Raw genomic sequence first — 13,848 nt, forward strand, 5'->3', positions numbered from 1 at the left:
TGTCATCATCAGAGGTCTGTGAGTAATTTAAGATGTATCACAAGAGAAAATACTGTTTTTCTGTCTTGTGATCAGAGAGGATGTTGTTCAATGGAAAACTGGGATTCTGAATTACTTGAAAGTGCTTTAAATTACTGGCTTGGATGCCTCCCTCCTACTGCAGCCCCAAATGCCCCTAAATTGTTGTTGCTGTGAGTCCACTGTCCCCAGGAACAGCATTTGTGGATGGGGGAGGCTCTTAAGCTGCTATGGCAGACAGGGGAGAAAGGAATGTTGCATTGAATGAATAGAAATCCTTCTGTCCATAGAAGTGTTATTAGATACAACCTGCTATGCTGTTTTGAAACAAGATATGCAAATACAATTCTTGATTCCAAGACTTGTCTTGAAGAATTCTGTAGGGGTAGCTGTTAGTCTGTTGAATCAGAAACCAAAAGGAATTTTGTAGCACCTTTTAAAGCGAATAGATTTATGATGATGTAAGTTTTCATGGGGGATCCCCATGGTGCAGAATGGTAAGCTGCAGTACTGCAGTCCAAGCTCTGCTCACAACCTGAGTTTGAGCCTGGTGGAAGCTGGCTTCAGGTAGCCGGCTCACGGCTGACTCAGCCTTCCATCCTTCTGTGGTCAGTAAAACGAGTATCCAGTTTGCTGAGGAGAAAGTGTAGATGGCTGAGGAAGGCAATGGCAGACCACCCCATAAAAAGTCTGCCAAGAAACATCATGATCAGACGTCAACCCATGGGTCGGTAATGACTTGGTGCTTGCACAGAGGACTACCTTTACCTTAAAAAAAAGTTTTCATGGGCTAGTCCATTCATGCATCTGATTAAGTGGGCTCTAATCCATGGAAGTTTATGTGACAATAAATTAAGATGCTACAGATTCCTTTATGTCAAGACTTTTAGGTGCTTAGCATAAATAAATTGTGTTCTTTTTCTTATCTGCCTCCAAATACTTCAGATTGCTGGTGATAGTGTGGTTGAGAACATCCAAGCATTTGGCCTTAATATGGTCTACTGTCCTCATTTGATATCCCTAATGAATGAAGTCAAATATCCATATTTTTAAGAACAAAGGTGTCCACATCTTAATTATGCTGTAGGCAACTTAGAATTGAAGTAGTTAAGTTTGAATAAAAACAAGCACCACGTGCTGCTTTTAGAGCCAGTGTGCTGTAGTTGATAGAATGTGAGACTAGGATCTAGGAGACTCAGATTTGAATCCCTGCCCTGCCATGGACACTTGCTGGCCAGGTATATCTTCTCAGCCTAACTTATCTCACAAAGTTGTTTTGAAGATGAAATGGAGGAGTGGAGAAGGATGTAAGTGGCTTTGGGTCCCTACTGGGGACAAAGGCATAGTATAAATTAAGTAATAAATAAAATAATAAAAAATACTTTTAAATTCAGTTCTATTTTTTTCTTCTGCAAAAGCCAGCTTTTTTTCTTCCTTTAGAAACATGTGCTGTAAATAATGGTGGCTGTGATCGCACTTGTAAGGACACCTCAACAGGTGTTCACTGTAGCTGTCCTGTTGGATTTACTCTTCAGTTTGATGGGAAAACTTGCAAAGGTAGGTTTTAGGATTTTAGTAATGGGTGTAAAGAAACTGCTGTTTTTCTATCTGCAAGTGGTTGTTAACAGAGTATCCTAATGAAACCCCATATCATTTTAAAAATCTGGCACAGCGAACACCTATAATTTGCATATGGCCCCTCTAATCACCTCCACTCTTGGAATTTTGGAATGTGTGAGGTCTGCTTTTGCATTCAATTCTATCTCATGACTTTGCTGACCTGCAGATGGTATTGTGCTGATAGAACATTGGCGCTAAAGGGAGGCTGTCAACTAGACTGAAGCATGCTGATGCAATCTTACTTGTATAGGCATAATCCACCAGTAAGGAACTGTGTAAGAACTGCTTCGTGTGCTTTGAGAAAGATGAATTCTCATTTGTTCGGTGCTTGTTTCGTGGTGTGTCATGCAACATGAATGGGAGCCATATATCTAACATGCATGTGATGGAACTGGCCCAGTTTGACTTATAGACCGGGTTCTGTCAACCCCCTCCTGGGCTTGTGCCATTTCTTGGAGGCTGCTATTCCACTGTCTGCCTCTAGGAGGCACTGACACCACCTGCTCAATTTAGGGGTCCTGACTGTGAAGAACAGGACTCTCAATCTCCCTTTCCATTTCTGAGGCCCAGCCTCAAGGTCTTCTGCTCCCCAGCACCTGGTTACCACAGAAACCAGATTCCTTCTTTGGGGGGCACCTGGAGAATTGGCACCAGTTACCCTGGCTTCTGATGTGGTCCTTGCCCCAAGAAAGATGCGCAAGAGCCACTGCTGCCATTGAAAGGCAGCTGACTGAGCTCTAGACAAGGCAGGTGGAAGTGTTCACAGGAGCCTGCTCTCCTTTCTTTTCCCCCTCCTTGTGGGGTGGGCTGGGCTGTGGGAAGTTGGGATTCCCCCAAATACAGGGCCTGGGATAGCTGCCCCTGTTGTCCATTGGATAAGACTGCCAAAGATCAGAAGGGGCAGAACAATCCATCCACTTCTGTTACAGTAATGTGGCAGAATTACCTTTCCCCAGCAGAAGTGGAGAGGGATGAGGCAAGGCCAGAGCACTGATTCATTCAGAGAAATAGGCAAGCTTTGCTGTGAGTGGACACTTTAGGTTCAAGGAAGCCTTAATTATTTATCTAATTCATCTAACATAACACAGTGTTCCCAGGCATTCAGTCTAAGATGTGTTGGTTTAATTCAGGGATGAGCTGCTTTCATCATTTATCATCAACATTTCCCTCTAAAGTGCCTGTAGTTTACTAATGTGAAATTTACAAAACAAGAAAAAAATCCTTAGGATGTATATATAAATAGTTAAGAAATAATTAATTTGTATGAAGATAATGAATGACATTTGCAGGGAAGTTGCTTCACATGTCTGCTTTTAATGTTTTAAGAGTAATTTATGCCAAATACCACATTTACAATAGACCTCAGATGTATGGAATTCTTTTGTTTTGAGTTCTGTAAAGAACAAGAAATCAAGTACTGTATTCGATTTACTATCCATTTTTGTTACAGATATTGATGAATGTCAGACCAGCAATGGAGGATGTGATCACTTTTGTAGAAACACAGTTGGTAGTTTTGATTGCAGCTGCAAAAAAGGCTTCAAATTATTAACAGATGAAAAGTCTTGCCAAGGTATGTGCCAAAGGGATTTTCTATTTGTGTATGAGAGTTATTATTTGAACAATGACTTCCTAGTAAACTCTAGAATAATGTTCTGGAGTTGCTTTTATTCTCTTGGCTGGCTGTTAAGTGCTAAAACATTTAGCAAGGACATAGTTAAAACATAAAACACAATTTTTTGTCTGGGAATGATTCTGGGAGTTACTAGAGCTTGGTTGTTGTTTTCTGTCCTTCTGCTTCACTTAGCAGTGATTTAAATAAAATCTTCCACTTTTCACATCAAATCATGGTTTCTTATTATGTCTGAATTACCAACTGTGACTTGTTCCCTTCCCTACAAACCAGGAATGAGAGCGTTCAAGACTCAGAGTATTTTCTAGGTTCATTCATGCCAACTACAAACCATTGCTTGTTATGTCTGATATCATAGGGTCTGAATGATATAAAATGAAACCAGATGACATAATCACCATTTTTAATACACTAAGTAATTAAATTTTTTGTTTAGTCCTATTTTTATAGATCATTCCCATAGTATTCAGTATCCTGTTACCACTGCAGGGATGTAGACTTCTCAGTTTCCTGGAGGGGCTGTCACTCAGCAGGGGGACCAGGGAGGGCCTCTGCTGGCTGCCACCACTCTGGTAAAGGTCTGTATGGGAGAGCCCAGAGCACCCATCTACCTCTGTCTTCCTTATTAGCAAGTACCTTTTAACTGTGACCAAAAAAATGTGAGAACCCAGGCAGTTTAACAATAACAACAGGGTTATTATAAGTGCTCAAAAACAGTAAGTGGGTTGTAAAAATTTTTAGTGCAACGGTGAATATGGAAACAGTAAAGGTTGGTGCAAAGAAATAAAAACCCTGACACAACTCCCTAAACATTCCCTTTCTCTAATCCCTCTTTGGATGAGGGATTCCCTCCTGCTGCCTTCTCTCCAGACTGCAGCCTTTCCAGAGAGAACAACCATGTCTGTAGCTTGGCCTTTTAATGCTTTTCTGCCAGGTCCCACCACTTTGGGCAAGTTTTCCCTCCAAAACTGCTTTCACCCAATCAGAGGGATAGAAGGGATCCTGGGAAATGTAGGCCCACTAGCAACCCTTAGGTAGGCTTCTTCCTGCCCTCTAGGCTGCCCTAGGCCTAAGATTATGACGGGCACTGAAGTGAACCTAGTCCAGGTCCATAACAATTATTTATATTTCCAAAAACCATATGCCATCAACAACTAATCATGTGGTTAAAAATATAATTTTTTCACTTGTAGTCTGAATTTCAGTCAAAAAAAGAGGACTCAAGAGAAGAAAGACATTTTGAGCTCCTTCACTGAGACAATTAAAGTAAATACTTCATTTGTGTATGAAGGGAAATAATTATCTCTTTTTCTCACATTTACCCCATGAGGTAGATTAGGCTGAGAGTGTGTGATTGGCCCAAGGTCACATAGAGTGCTTCATGGCTAACTGGAGATTGGAACTCTGATCTCCCCAGTCTCAGACCAGTACTATAAGAAGTACATCACTCACATACTGGACACTGAGTATGACTCTCCAAGTGAATTTCAGCATACAGAGTAAATACTGACTCCTCAGATTCCATGGTCTGAAAATAGGGGAGCATTCGTTTGGGAAACCAGCTTTATATCCCCCCCCCCTACATCTACATATGAACATATGAAGCTGCCTTATACTGAATCAGACCCTCAGTCCATCAAAGTCAGTATTGTCTACTCAGACTGGCAGCGGCTCTTCAGGGTCTCAAGCTAAGGTTTTTCACACCTATTTGCCTGGACCCTTTTTAGTTGGAGATGCTGGGGATTGAACCTGGGACCTTCTGCTTACTAAGCAGATGCTCTACCACTGAACCACCCAACACACATAGTTAAAGACAAAAATATTCCCATGTCCTCCATTTATTTTTTTCTCTAAAGCAGGTTCCAGGATACCAAAATCAACTTGATGTCTACCATTTGGTCCACAGACTTCTGTTCAGCACCTCCAACACAAGTATTTGGGCAACAGTCTTTTGGAGCCCACCTACTTCCAAAAACAACACTCTTACTATAAATTGGAGATGGAACAGAAACATTTATTTATTTAAAGGTGGGCCTAGGTAGCAGAATAACCTTGTCATCTTTGGGGAACCAATTTTCCCCCTGTTATTGATTATGCTCCCTTTAATATGTGTTTTTAGACATGTGGGAACTCTTTAACTTGTGTTGAGGTCAGAACACACTCCCAGAACCCCAACCAATTATGGGAAATTAAGCTCATGATCAGAGATGGTGGTGGGGAAACCTCTTCCCACTTTCACAGCTTAGCTAGTTTGGAAAACTGACATTTTCCTGTGGTAGGGGGAGGGAGCAAAACATGTTTTTAGGAATCTTTAGCTGGATAGCATGCGGCTCAAATAGGCTGCCAGTAACCATGAAACAACCTTCCAAAGCGGTTTTTAAATTTTATTTTGGGAAATTTTTGTGTTTTGTGTGGATTGGTTTGTTTTGATCTGTGCTGGCCATTGGCCGTAATAATAATAATAAACAAACTGAATATAGGGGCCCAAGAATTGAAAAGGTACTCACTCATAAGACAGTGAAATGGTTGTGTTGTGTTTTCAGAAGGATGTGTATATGAAGAGTTAGGAGAGAAAGTGAAAGAGAATCAAGCTTCTGACTGAATGAGATTTTCTGCCAGGGAACAACCACAAGTTGAAAATCTCATTCATTGAAGGGCAGAGGAGAGTTTTTAAGATAAAAAGATCAGGAGTTTACCTGACTTCAGTCTGCTTATCTAGGTAAAGTACTTTGTTTATTTTGACAATCCACTACTTGAGAGTAAGAGTTTTAAGCAGAATTTCCAAAGGTCCTGAGGAAAAAATAAGAATGTAAGGCAACGGAGGGAAACTTGTGTGGGCAAGTAAATGGCCCAAAGTCTCCGAGAAGCAGAAGTGGAGCAGGTACCCTCTGTGCAAATTGAAAGGATGAGACTGCACCGTTTTGACTGGCAGAGCAGCAATAGTTAAAGGAGCCAGCACAAAATAATATTTTAAAAATAATTGTATGGTCAAGGATTCAGAGTGAGTCCAGGATGAAAATCTAATGGTTTCCTGGCTGATGGGGTGTAGAGCTTCCCATAAGTGTAACAAAAGGAGGTTGCATCCAATCATTGTGGACAAAAGGACTGAGGTAGAGGTTTTACTCATGCCTGAGGTTGGTTGGTAAAAGATATTCAGACAAGGTGAGTAAAAGTTATCATGCCCACCTGGCTGCTTGATAGTAATTAGACTTTGTAGTCAAGAAGACTTACAGTTGTATATGAAATTATCTTAAAAGACCAAAGTGGGTGCTTAGCTCTGCAAGCCCCCACACCCAAAATAGAAGCTTGACCTCACCTTCTCTGAAGCAAGACATTGCTAGCTCCTAAAATGGGTTTCTTTACAGACAATATTATCCACTGAAGGTCCCCTCCTCCACTTTACAAAAATAAAACCAGCCCAGTGCCTCCTGTGAACTTGCTAAATTGCTACAAAGACAAAAAGGACTAACAACTTGATAACCTGAGCTGCCTTGTGATGTTGCCTGGAGGGGCATCCCCCACCCTGTCACGTTCTCAGGGTGCAGGCAGGCAGGAGTCCAAAGCCAGTCCAAGGTCAAAATCCATGAAGTGAAGCAGGAGCCAAGTCCCCAATGCAGAATCACAAACCGGAATGAGAAGTCAGTGTGCAAAAGCCAGAAGGTCAGGGTGCCAAGGAAATCAAGCAGGTCAGGATCAGGAAGGAGCGTGGATGCAAGCCTGAGAATAGACTTGTTGCTTCCACAAGGTTACCAGGTCCCGGATGGGAGCTATATGAGAGTCTCAATCAGCCTGCTCCCTGGGTGGCAGTGACTCAGCTAGAACTCAGGGCTAAGAGATGTGAAGCATCGGCGTGCCTCATGTCTTCGCTCTGAAAGTTCTTTCTGGAGCCTGCTTTGAACTCTTGAGATGGGAGGAGGAGAGCTTGGAGGAGAGCTGGCAACTCTTCCAGGTCTGTTAACCCTTCCAGCTCCTCCTCATCAGGGCTCATAACATTATCCCCGCCCCCGCAGGACCCTCCCCCCCCCCCCCGACGGGCCAGGCCGGTCAAGGTAGGCCATGTGGAACTGCTGCACGAGGTCAGGGGCATGTAGGTTGTCTGCAGGTTCCCATGAATGGTCCTTGGGGCCATAGCCTTCCCAGTCCACGAGGTACTGGAGCCCCACACGGTGGATTCGGGAGACCAGGAGGTGGTGGACCTCGTATTCCTCCTTGTCATCGATCAGGACAGGAGGAGGTGGTGCTGGAGGTGGCGGTTGGATGGGATCCGGTGGTGTAGCAGGAACAAGGAGGGACCGGTGGAAGACCGGGTGGATGCGGAGGGTGGCTGGCAGCTGTAGCTGGAAAGCAACAGGGTTGATTTGGTCTGTGATCAGGTAAGGCCCCGTAAAGCGAGAATCCAGCTTGTGAGACCGGCCAGGCTGACGCAGGTAATGGGTGGAGAGCCAGATGTGGTCCCCGGGCTTCAGTGGGGGCCCCACCTGTCACTTTCAAGCAGCGGCTATCTTGTAGGCCTCTTTAGCTTGTTGGAGCTGCTCTTGGAGCAAGTCCTGGAGAGCCCGGAGTTCCTGCAGGTGCGCATCAGCAGCAGGGACTGCTGTGGGGGGCAGGACTGCGGGGAAGAAGCGAGGGTGGTACCCATAGGTGGCAGCAAATGGGGTCTGTTGTGTGGACGCATGTACAGCGTTGTTGTAGGCAAATTCGGCCAGGGGTAGCAAGGCGGCCCAGCCATCCTGCTGGTAGCTGATGTAACAACGCAGGTATTGTTCCAACGTGGCATTGGTTCTTTCGGTCTTCCCATCCATTTGGGGATGGTACGCTGAGGACAAATGCACCTGGGTGCCTAAGCTGGAGTGCAGGGCTTGCCAGAATCAGGAGGTGAACTGGTGGCCTCGGTCTGAGATCAAGAGTGCTAGGAGCCCGTGCAGGCGAAAGACGTGCTGGAGGTAGAGCTGACCTGTTTCAGGAGCCGTGGGCGGCTTGGGACATGGAACAAAGTGAGCCATCTTAGTGAAGAGGTCCACCATCACCAGGATGCAAGTGTGCCCCTTGCACCTGGGGAGCTCGGTGATAAAGTCCAGGGAGGCGGTGTCCCAGGGTCCTGCAGGTGTGGGTAGGGGATGCAAAAGCCCTGGGGGCTTGGCCGGTACATCCTTGGCCTGCTGGCAGACCTCACAGGAACCGACCTAGTGAAGCACGTCAGCACGGACGCGAGGCCACCAGAACTCCTGTGTGAGCAGGTGCAGGGTCTTGTGTTGGCTGAAGTGCCCTGCAGGAGGGGAGTCGTGGGTCAGGCGGAGCACGTTGGCCTGGAGGGCCCCAGAGGCACGTATAGGCGCCCACGGTGCAGGAGGAGACCTTGGGTAGAGAGGTTCCCGGCTGGACCGTTTTGCACTTCCAGGAGGTGATGCTGAGGTCTTGGGCCTGGCTGGCCTGGATGTCTGCAGCCAAGGTCGGGTGAGTTGTGGTGGTAGTGAAGACTGAGGTTGCAAGGATGAGCCCAGTTGGGGTCTCCTCCGTTAGAGGCACAGTGTACTCCGGTTTTTGGGAGAGGGCGTCTGCTTTCCGGTTCTGGTTCTGCGGAATGTAGGTAATCCAGAAGTCATACCGGGCAAAGAAGAGGGACCACTGCCTCTGACGCTGGGTGACGCGTCGAGCAGTCTGTAGATGCTCCAGGTTCCGGTGATCAGTCAGGACCCGGACGGGATGTCGGGCCCCTTCAAGGTTATGCCTCCAAATCTCGAAGGCAGTCTTGATGGCCAGGAGTTCCCGCTCCCAGATGGTGTAGTTGTGCTCTGCGGGCGTCAGCTGCCGCAAGTAGTATGCGCAGGGTTGTAGCAGCTGGGAGGGGTCCTCCCGCTGGGATAGCAGTGCGCCGAGGGCCACGCTGGAGGCATCGATCTCTACTGTGAACAGCAGCTGCGGGTCTGGGTAACGCAGGAGCGGCTTGGTGGTGAAGCAGGTTTCTGGGTGGTGAAGGCATGGTCTGCTTCTGGAGTCCAGTAAAATGGCTCTTTGGACTGGAGGAGGTGCGTCAGAGGCGTGGTTATGTTGGCAGGGATGAACTGGCGGTAATAATCGGAAAAGCCAAGGAACCGCTGTACGTCCTTGCAGTTCCATGGCGTCTACCAGGTCAGGACCGCCTTGACTTTGTTTGGATCCATCCGAGTCCCAAGGGGTGAGACGATGTGGCCAAGGAACTTGATGGCTGTTAAGTCGAAGGTACACTTCTCTAGCTTGGCATAAAGACCATGCTCGCGCAGGTGTTGCAGGACCTGGCGGACGTGCCCTGAGTGCTGGGAAGCTTGAACTCAGTGGAGTACTGGGAAACCGAGTCCCTACCCTGCTTCAGGGTCCGGATCTGGCGGTGGCTGCTTGCTGCGGGTTAGCAAAGGCTACCGCCATATGATCCAGAAAGTCCTGGTAGTCAGTCAGGGGCAATGGTGCTGGAAGCAAGGGGATAGCCCATTTAGCTGCCTGCCCTTTTAAGAGACTGACAATGAAGCATACCTTGGTCTTGTCATTGGGGAAGTTCCTGGCATGTAATTCTATATACAGTTTGCACTGTGCCAGGAATGCAGGAAACTCCTCCACCTTCTCAGTGAACTTATCTGGGGGAAGCACCGGGCACTTGGGTGGGGCAGTGACAATGGCTTGCTGCTGCTGTTGCAGGTGAGCCACCATTTGAGTGAGGTGCTGTACCTGAGTGAGCAAAGCTGCTTGCTGCCCAGAGCCTCTGCTTGCCTCCTCATCCATCTTGTGGAGTGAGTGTGGGTGGAAGCAATCTGTCACGTTCTCAGGGTGCAGGCAGGCAGGAGTCCAAAGCCAGTCCAAGGTCAGAATCCAGGAAGTCAAGCAGGAGCCAAGTCACCAATGCAGAATCACAAACCGGAATCAGAAGTTAATGGCCAAAAGCCAAAAGGTCAGGGTGCCAAGAAAATCAAGCAGGTCAGGATCAGGAAGGAGTGTGGATGCAAGCCAGAGAATAGAGTTGTTGCTTCCACAAGGTTACCAGGTCCCGGATGGGAGCTATATGAGAGTCTCAATCAGCCTGCTCCCTGGGTGGTAGTGACTCAGCTAGAACTCAGGGCTGAGAGAGCTGAAGCATCGGCGTGCCTCATGTCTTCGCTCTGAAAGTTCTTTCCGGAGCCTGCTTTGAACTCTTGAGATGGGAGGAGGAGAGCTTGGAGGAGATTGATCTTCAACAGCTGACACTGGTGCCTGGAGAGTGATTGATGGGCCAGCGGCTGTTTGTTCAGCTGAGGAACTGGCTGGCAACTCTTCCAGGTCTGTTAACCCTTCCAGCTCCTCCTCGTCAGGGCTCATGACACCCCCTGCTGCCCCACCCCCAAAGTTTATGCCTCTGGTTGCCAGGGATTTTTAGGTCCAGTTTATTTCTGTAGAATGCATTTAAGATGTGATTGGATTGTGTCCTAAAAGCAGGACAAAACTTAACATATGCCATCCTGCAGAGAGCATACAGTATGTATTCCATGGATACATCTTTAGTTACTCATCTTTATCCCTAAATTATTTTTGTCGGAAAATGGTGATCTTGCTCATGATTTAATTAAAACTTGTCCTTCTGTTCAAATTTGTTTTAAAGATGTTTGATATTTTTAAAAGAGATTAAAATGTTGATATAAACAAACCCAGTGCACACTGCAAAAAATGAAAACATTACATGTACAACTGGAAGAGGATAGTGGTCTGTGAACCCTTCCCCACTGTTCGTTTTTTCAGTCCTCACCATTCCACCATCTGTTTGTTGTCTGTGTACAAAGTAAACTCTATGGGATGGAAAAGGGTATGTGATTTCTAGCACAGTCTTGGCAGTAAATTATTAAATAATAATGATAGTAAATGGTAATGAATTGCAAGGACCAAATGTGATAGTGCATACAGCTACCTGTAATCTTTTAAACAGTGGCATTTAAACTTAAGAAGCCGCTTTTGAGAGCATGTAGGGTTAGAGAAGACAGAATGGTATAAGACAGGAGGGCCTGGCGTAACTTTGTCCATGGGGTTGCAATGAGTCAGACTCGACTGTGCAACTGAACAACAACAAAAGGGTTAGGGAAGCGGTGCTGATGTGGGTATGGAGAAGAGATGCTTGACTCCTTCTCTGTAAGCCAGCTCCTCTCTTGCTGTGTTCCCCCAAAGTGAATTTTTCCTCCATGGGGCTTTATATGTGGGCAAACATCTACTTAAACCACCATGAAAAAAACTGCTTGGGAGGCAATTTGGAGTGGAGATATAGAGGAGAAGATTAAGCGTCCCCTGCCCCAGCTGGCTGATGCTCCCTTAAAAATGGTTTGTCTGATTTATGTAGAGCAATCAGAGAAAAGTTACAAATAATGTGTGGTTTGTTCTTACAATGAATTCTATCCATTTCCCTTTCCCACAGAGTGATTGCATATGTTCTCTTCCTGACCCCTTCTCCTTCCCACTTGGATTATATGGCACATTTTAGTAGGCTAGAGTGAGTAGCTTCTAGAGAAGCACAAGTTATATTTTTGGAAAATATTTGTTGGCTGTGAACTAATTATCTTTTACATGCCTGATACGTTGAAAAGCATTCCATTTCTCCACCAGGAGTGGTATTTAAATCAATATTTGGCCGCTTTAGCATCACTCATTGAGTCCTATGCTAAAGGACTCTTTAGTTAGAGAATATCAAAGATAAAAGTGGAGCATTTCTTTATATTGTTTCTTGCTGACTTTGATTTGTTCTTTACTGTTGAAAAAGCATGAGAATTTGCTTTGAGAATACCAGCATAGTCCTTTGGCAAGCAATGTTGCTTCAAATGTCAGCTCCTTCCTTAAAGGTTACTACTTCAGCTCTTTTAAAAGACTGGCTTTACATTTGCTGCTTGTGCAATTTTCCTAATTCTTAAATGTCATTTTAGCAAAAGGTTCAATAATAACGTATCCCTTTAAAACTGCAGACATTGACGAATGTTCATTTGAAAGGACATGTGATCACATATGCATCAATCATCCAGGCACTTTTGAGTGTACATGCAACAAAGGATACACTCTTTATGGCCTCACACATTGTGGAGGTGAGTATATATAAACTTATTGTGTGACAGGCTTATGGAGGGTCACTTTACTTGCTCTGTGAATTTCAAGAAGAAATGTGGGTTTTGAAACTAATTGGTGCAAGGTTTTGCCTTTCTACTTGGGCAGTTTGGTGTAACATGACAGAAATTTGAAATAGAATTCTGCTGTATGTAAACTATACTTTTGCTTAAGCAACTTTCTGTTCTCACTTTGTTAGAAAGCAACTGTGACTGTTAGAACAAACAGTTGCATTCCACACTTGGGTATTAAGAGCTGGATTTTGCAGAATGTCAGCATGCAAAGCACCCATTGATTTTATCAGGTATTGTATACAGTGAATACTTCAAGGCCAGGCCCTTATCCAAAAAGGCTTCAGCAAACTGAATATGTTTGCCCTGTAATAGATTTTTCCAGCTGGAAAAAATAAAAACAGGTTTGCTAAAATGAGAGAAATTATTTTATTTGCATTCTGTACTAGTTTTTGCATTCTGTAATGCTCCTGTATGCTTTGTATCTGACTGGAGAATATTGAAACTGGCTGGAAGGATCTTTGAGTATGTTATGTACACAAAAGAATATAGTCTTTGATTTGGAGCTCTATGTTTGCTAGCCTGATGACTTCCTTGTTTAGTACAGTGGAGGAAACCAGACAATGGGAGCTCCAGTGTTCCCCAAATCTGCCCAGTCCTCATCAGTTTCTCCATTAATTTTAAGATTGGAATGAATCAACCCACTGAAAACTGGGAAAGCTCCCAGCCCTGATTTGATTCCCCCAGAGCTCTTAAAGTTAGATCCAGAATGGTGGTCTGTCCTTCTTGCTTCCCTTTTTACCATGTTTAATCAAATGGGCCTTATTCCTGATGCTTGGTGAAATGTAATTGTAGTCCCGATCTACAAGAAAGGTGACTGTACAATTCCTTCTAATTACAGGCCAATCAGCCTTCTTTCCATTATAAGCAAACTATACGGCAAGCATCTATTAACTAAATTAACTTCTTGGATGTCTCAGCAAAGATTCTTAGACCCTGAACAAATTTGGTTTAGTAAGGGTAAATCTACTGTAGATCATTGTATCACTCTAGCACATCTGGCTGACAAATATACTACCCCTAGGAATTCCAAACTTTATGCAGCTTTTTTGGACCTTAAAGGGGCATTCGACTCTGTAGATAGAGAGCGACTATGGATTAAACTCCATCAACTGGGCATTGATAAGAGACTTCTCAAACTAATCATAACTCTACATTCCTCCACCGCTTGCCAAAATCAAAACTTCAACTACTGGGGAACTGACACCTAAAATTCCCTTCAATAAAGGAGTTAAACAAGGATGCATACTTGCTCCTTTTTTATTCAATCTATTTCTCAATGATTTGGCTTCTGTACTAACAGAAGTAGACTGCCACCCCCCAAAATTGGGCTCTACGCGTGTACCCACCTTGCTATACGCGGATGACATAGTACTCCTTTCTCGTACGAGGGTTGGGCTTAGACAACTGTTGAATAGATGTCTC

The 13,848-nt window shown here is 45.0% G+C and overlaps 1 protein-coding gene across 7 annotated transcripts in view; it reads left to right on the forward strand.

The window, feature by feature from the left end:
* SCUBE2 (signal peptide, CUB domain and EGF like domain containing 2) overlaps positions 1-13,848 on the forward strand; it is a 95,020-nt gene that overhangs the window by 35,651 nt on the left and 45,521 nt on the right. For all 7 annotated transcript variants that reach the window (XM_060261754.1, XM_060261757.1, XM_060261753.1 and 4 more), the window contains exons 8-10: positions 1,459-1,575; positions 3,089-3,211; positions 12,217-12,333. In XM_060261754.1, coding sequence (XP_060117737.1) covers positions 1,459-1,575; positions 3,089-3,211; positions 12,217-12,333 — 357 coding nt within the window. The remainder of the gene's footprint in view (positions 1-1,458; positions 1,576-3,088; positions 3,212-12,216; positions 12,334-13,848) is intronic.

Source organism: Heteronotia binoei, chromosome 21, assembly GCF_032191835.1.
Source record: "Heteronotia binoei isolate CCM8104 ecotype False Entrance Well chromosome 21, APGP_CSIRO_Hbin_v1, whole genome shotgun sequence".
Lineage (NCBI taxonomy): Eukaryota > Metazoa > Chordata > Lepidosauria > Squamata > Gekkonidae > Heteronotia > Heteronotia binoei.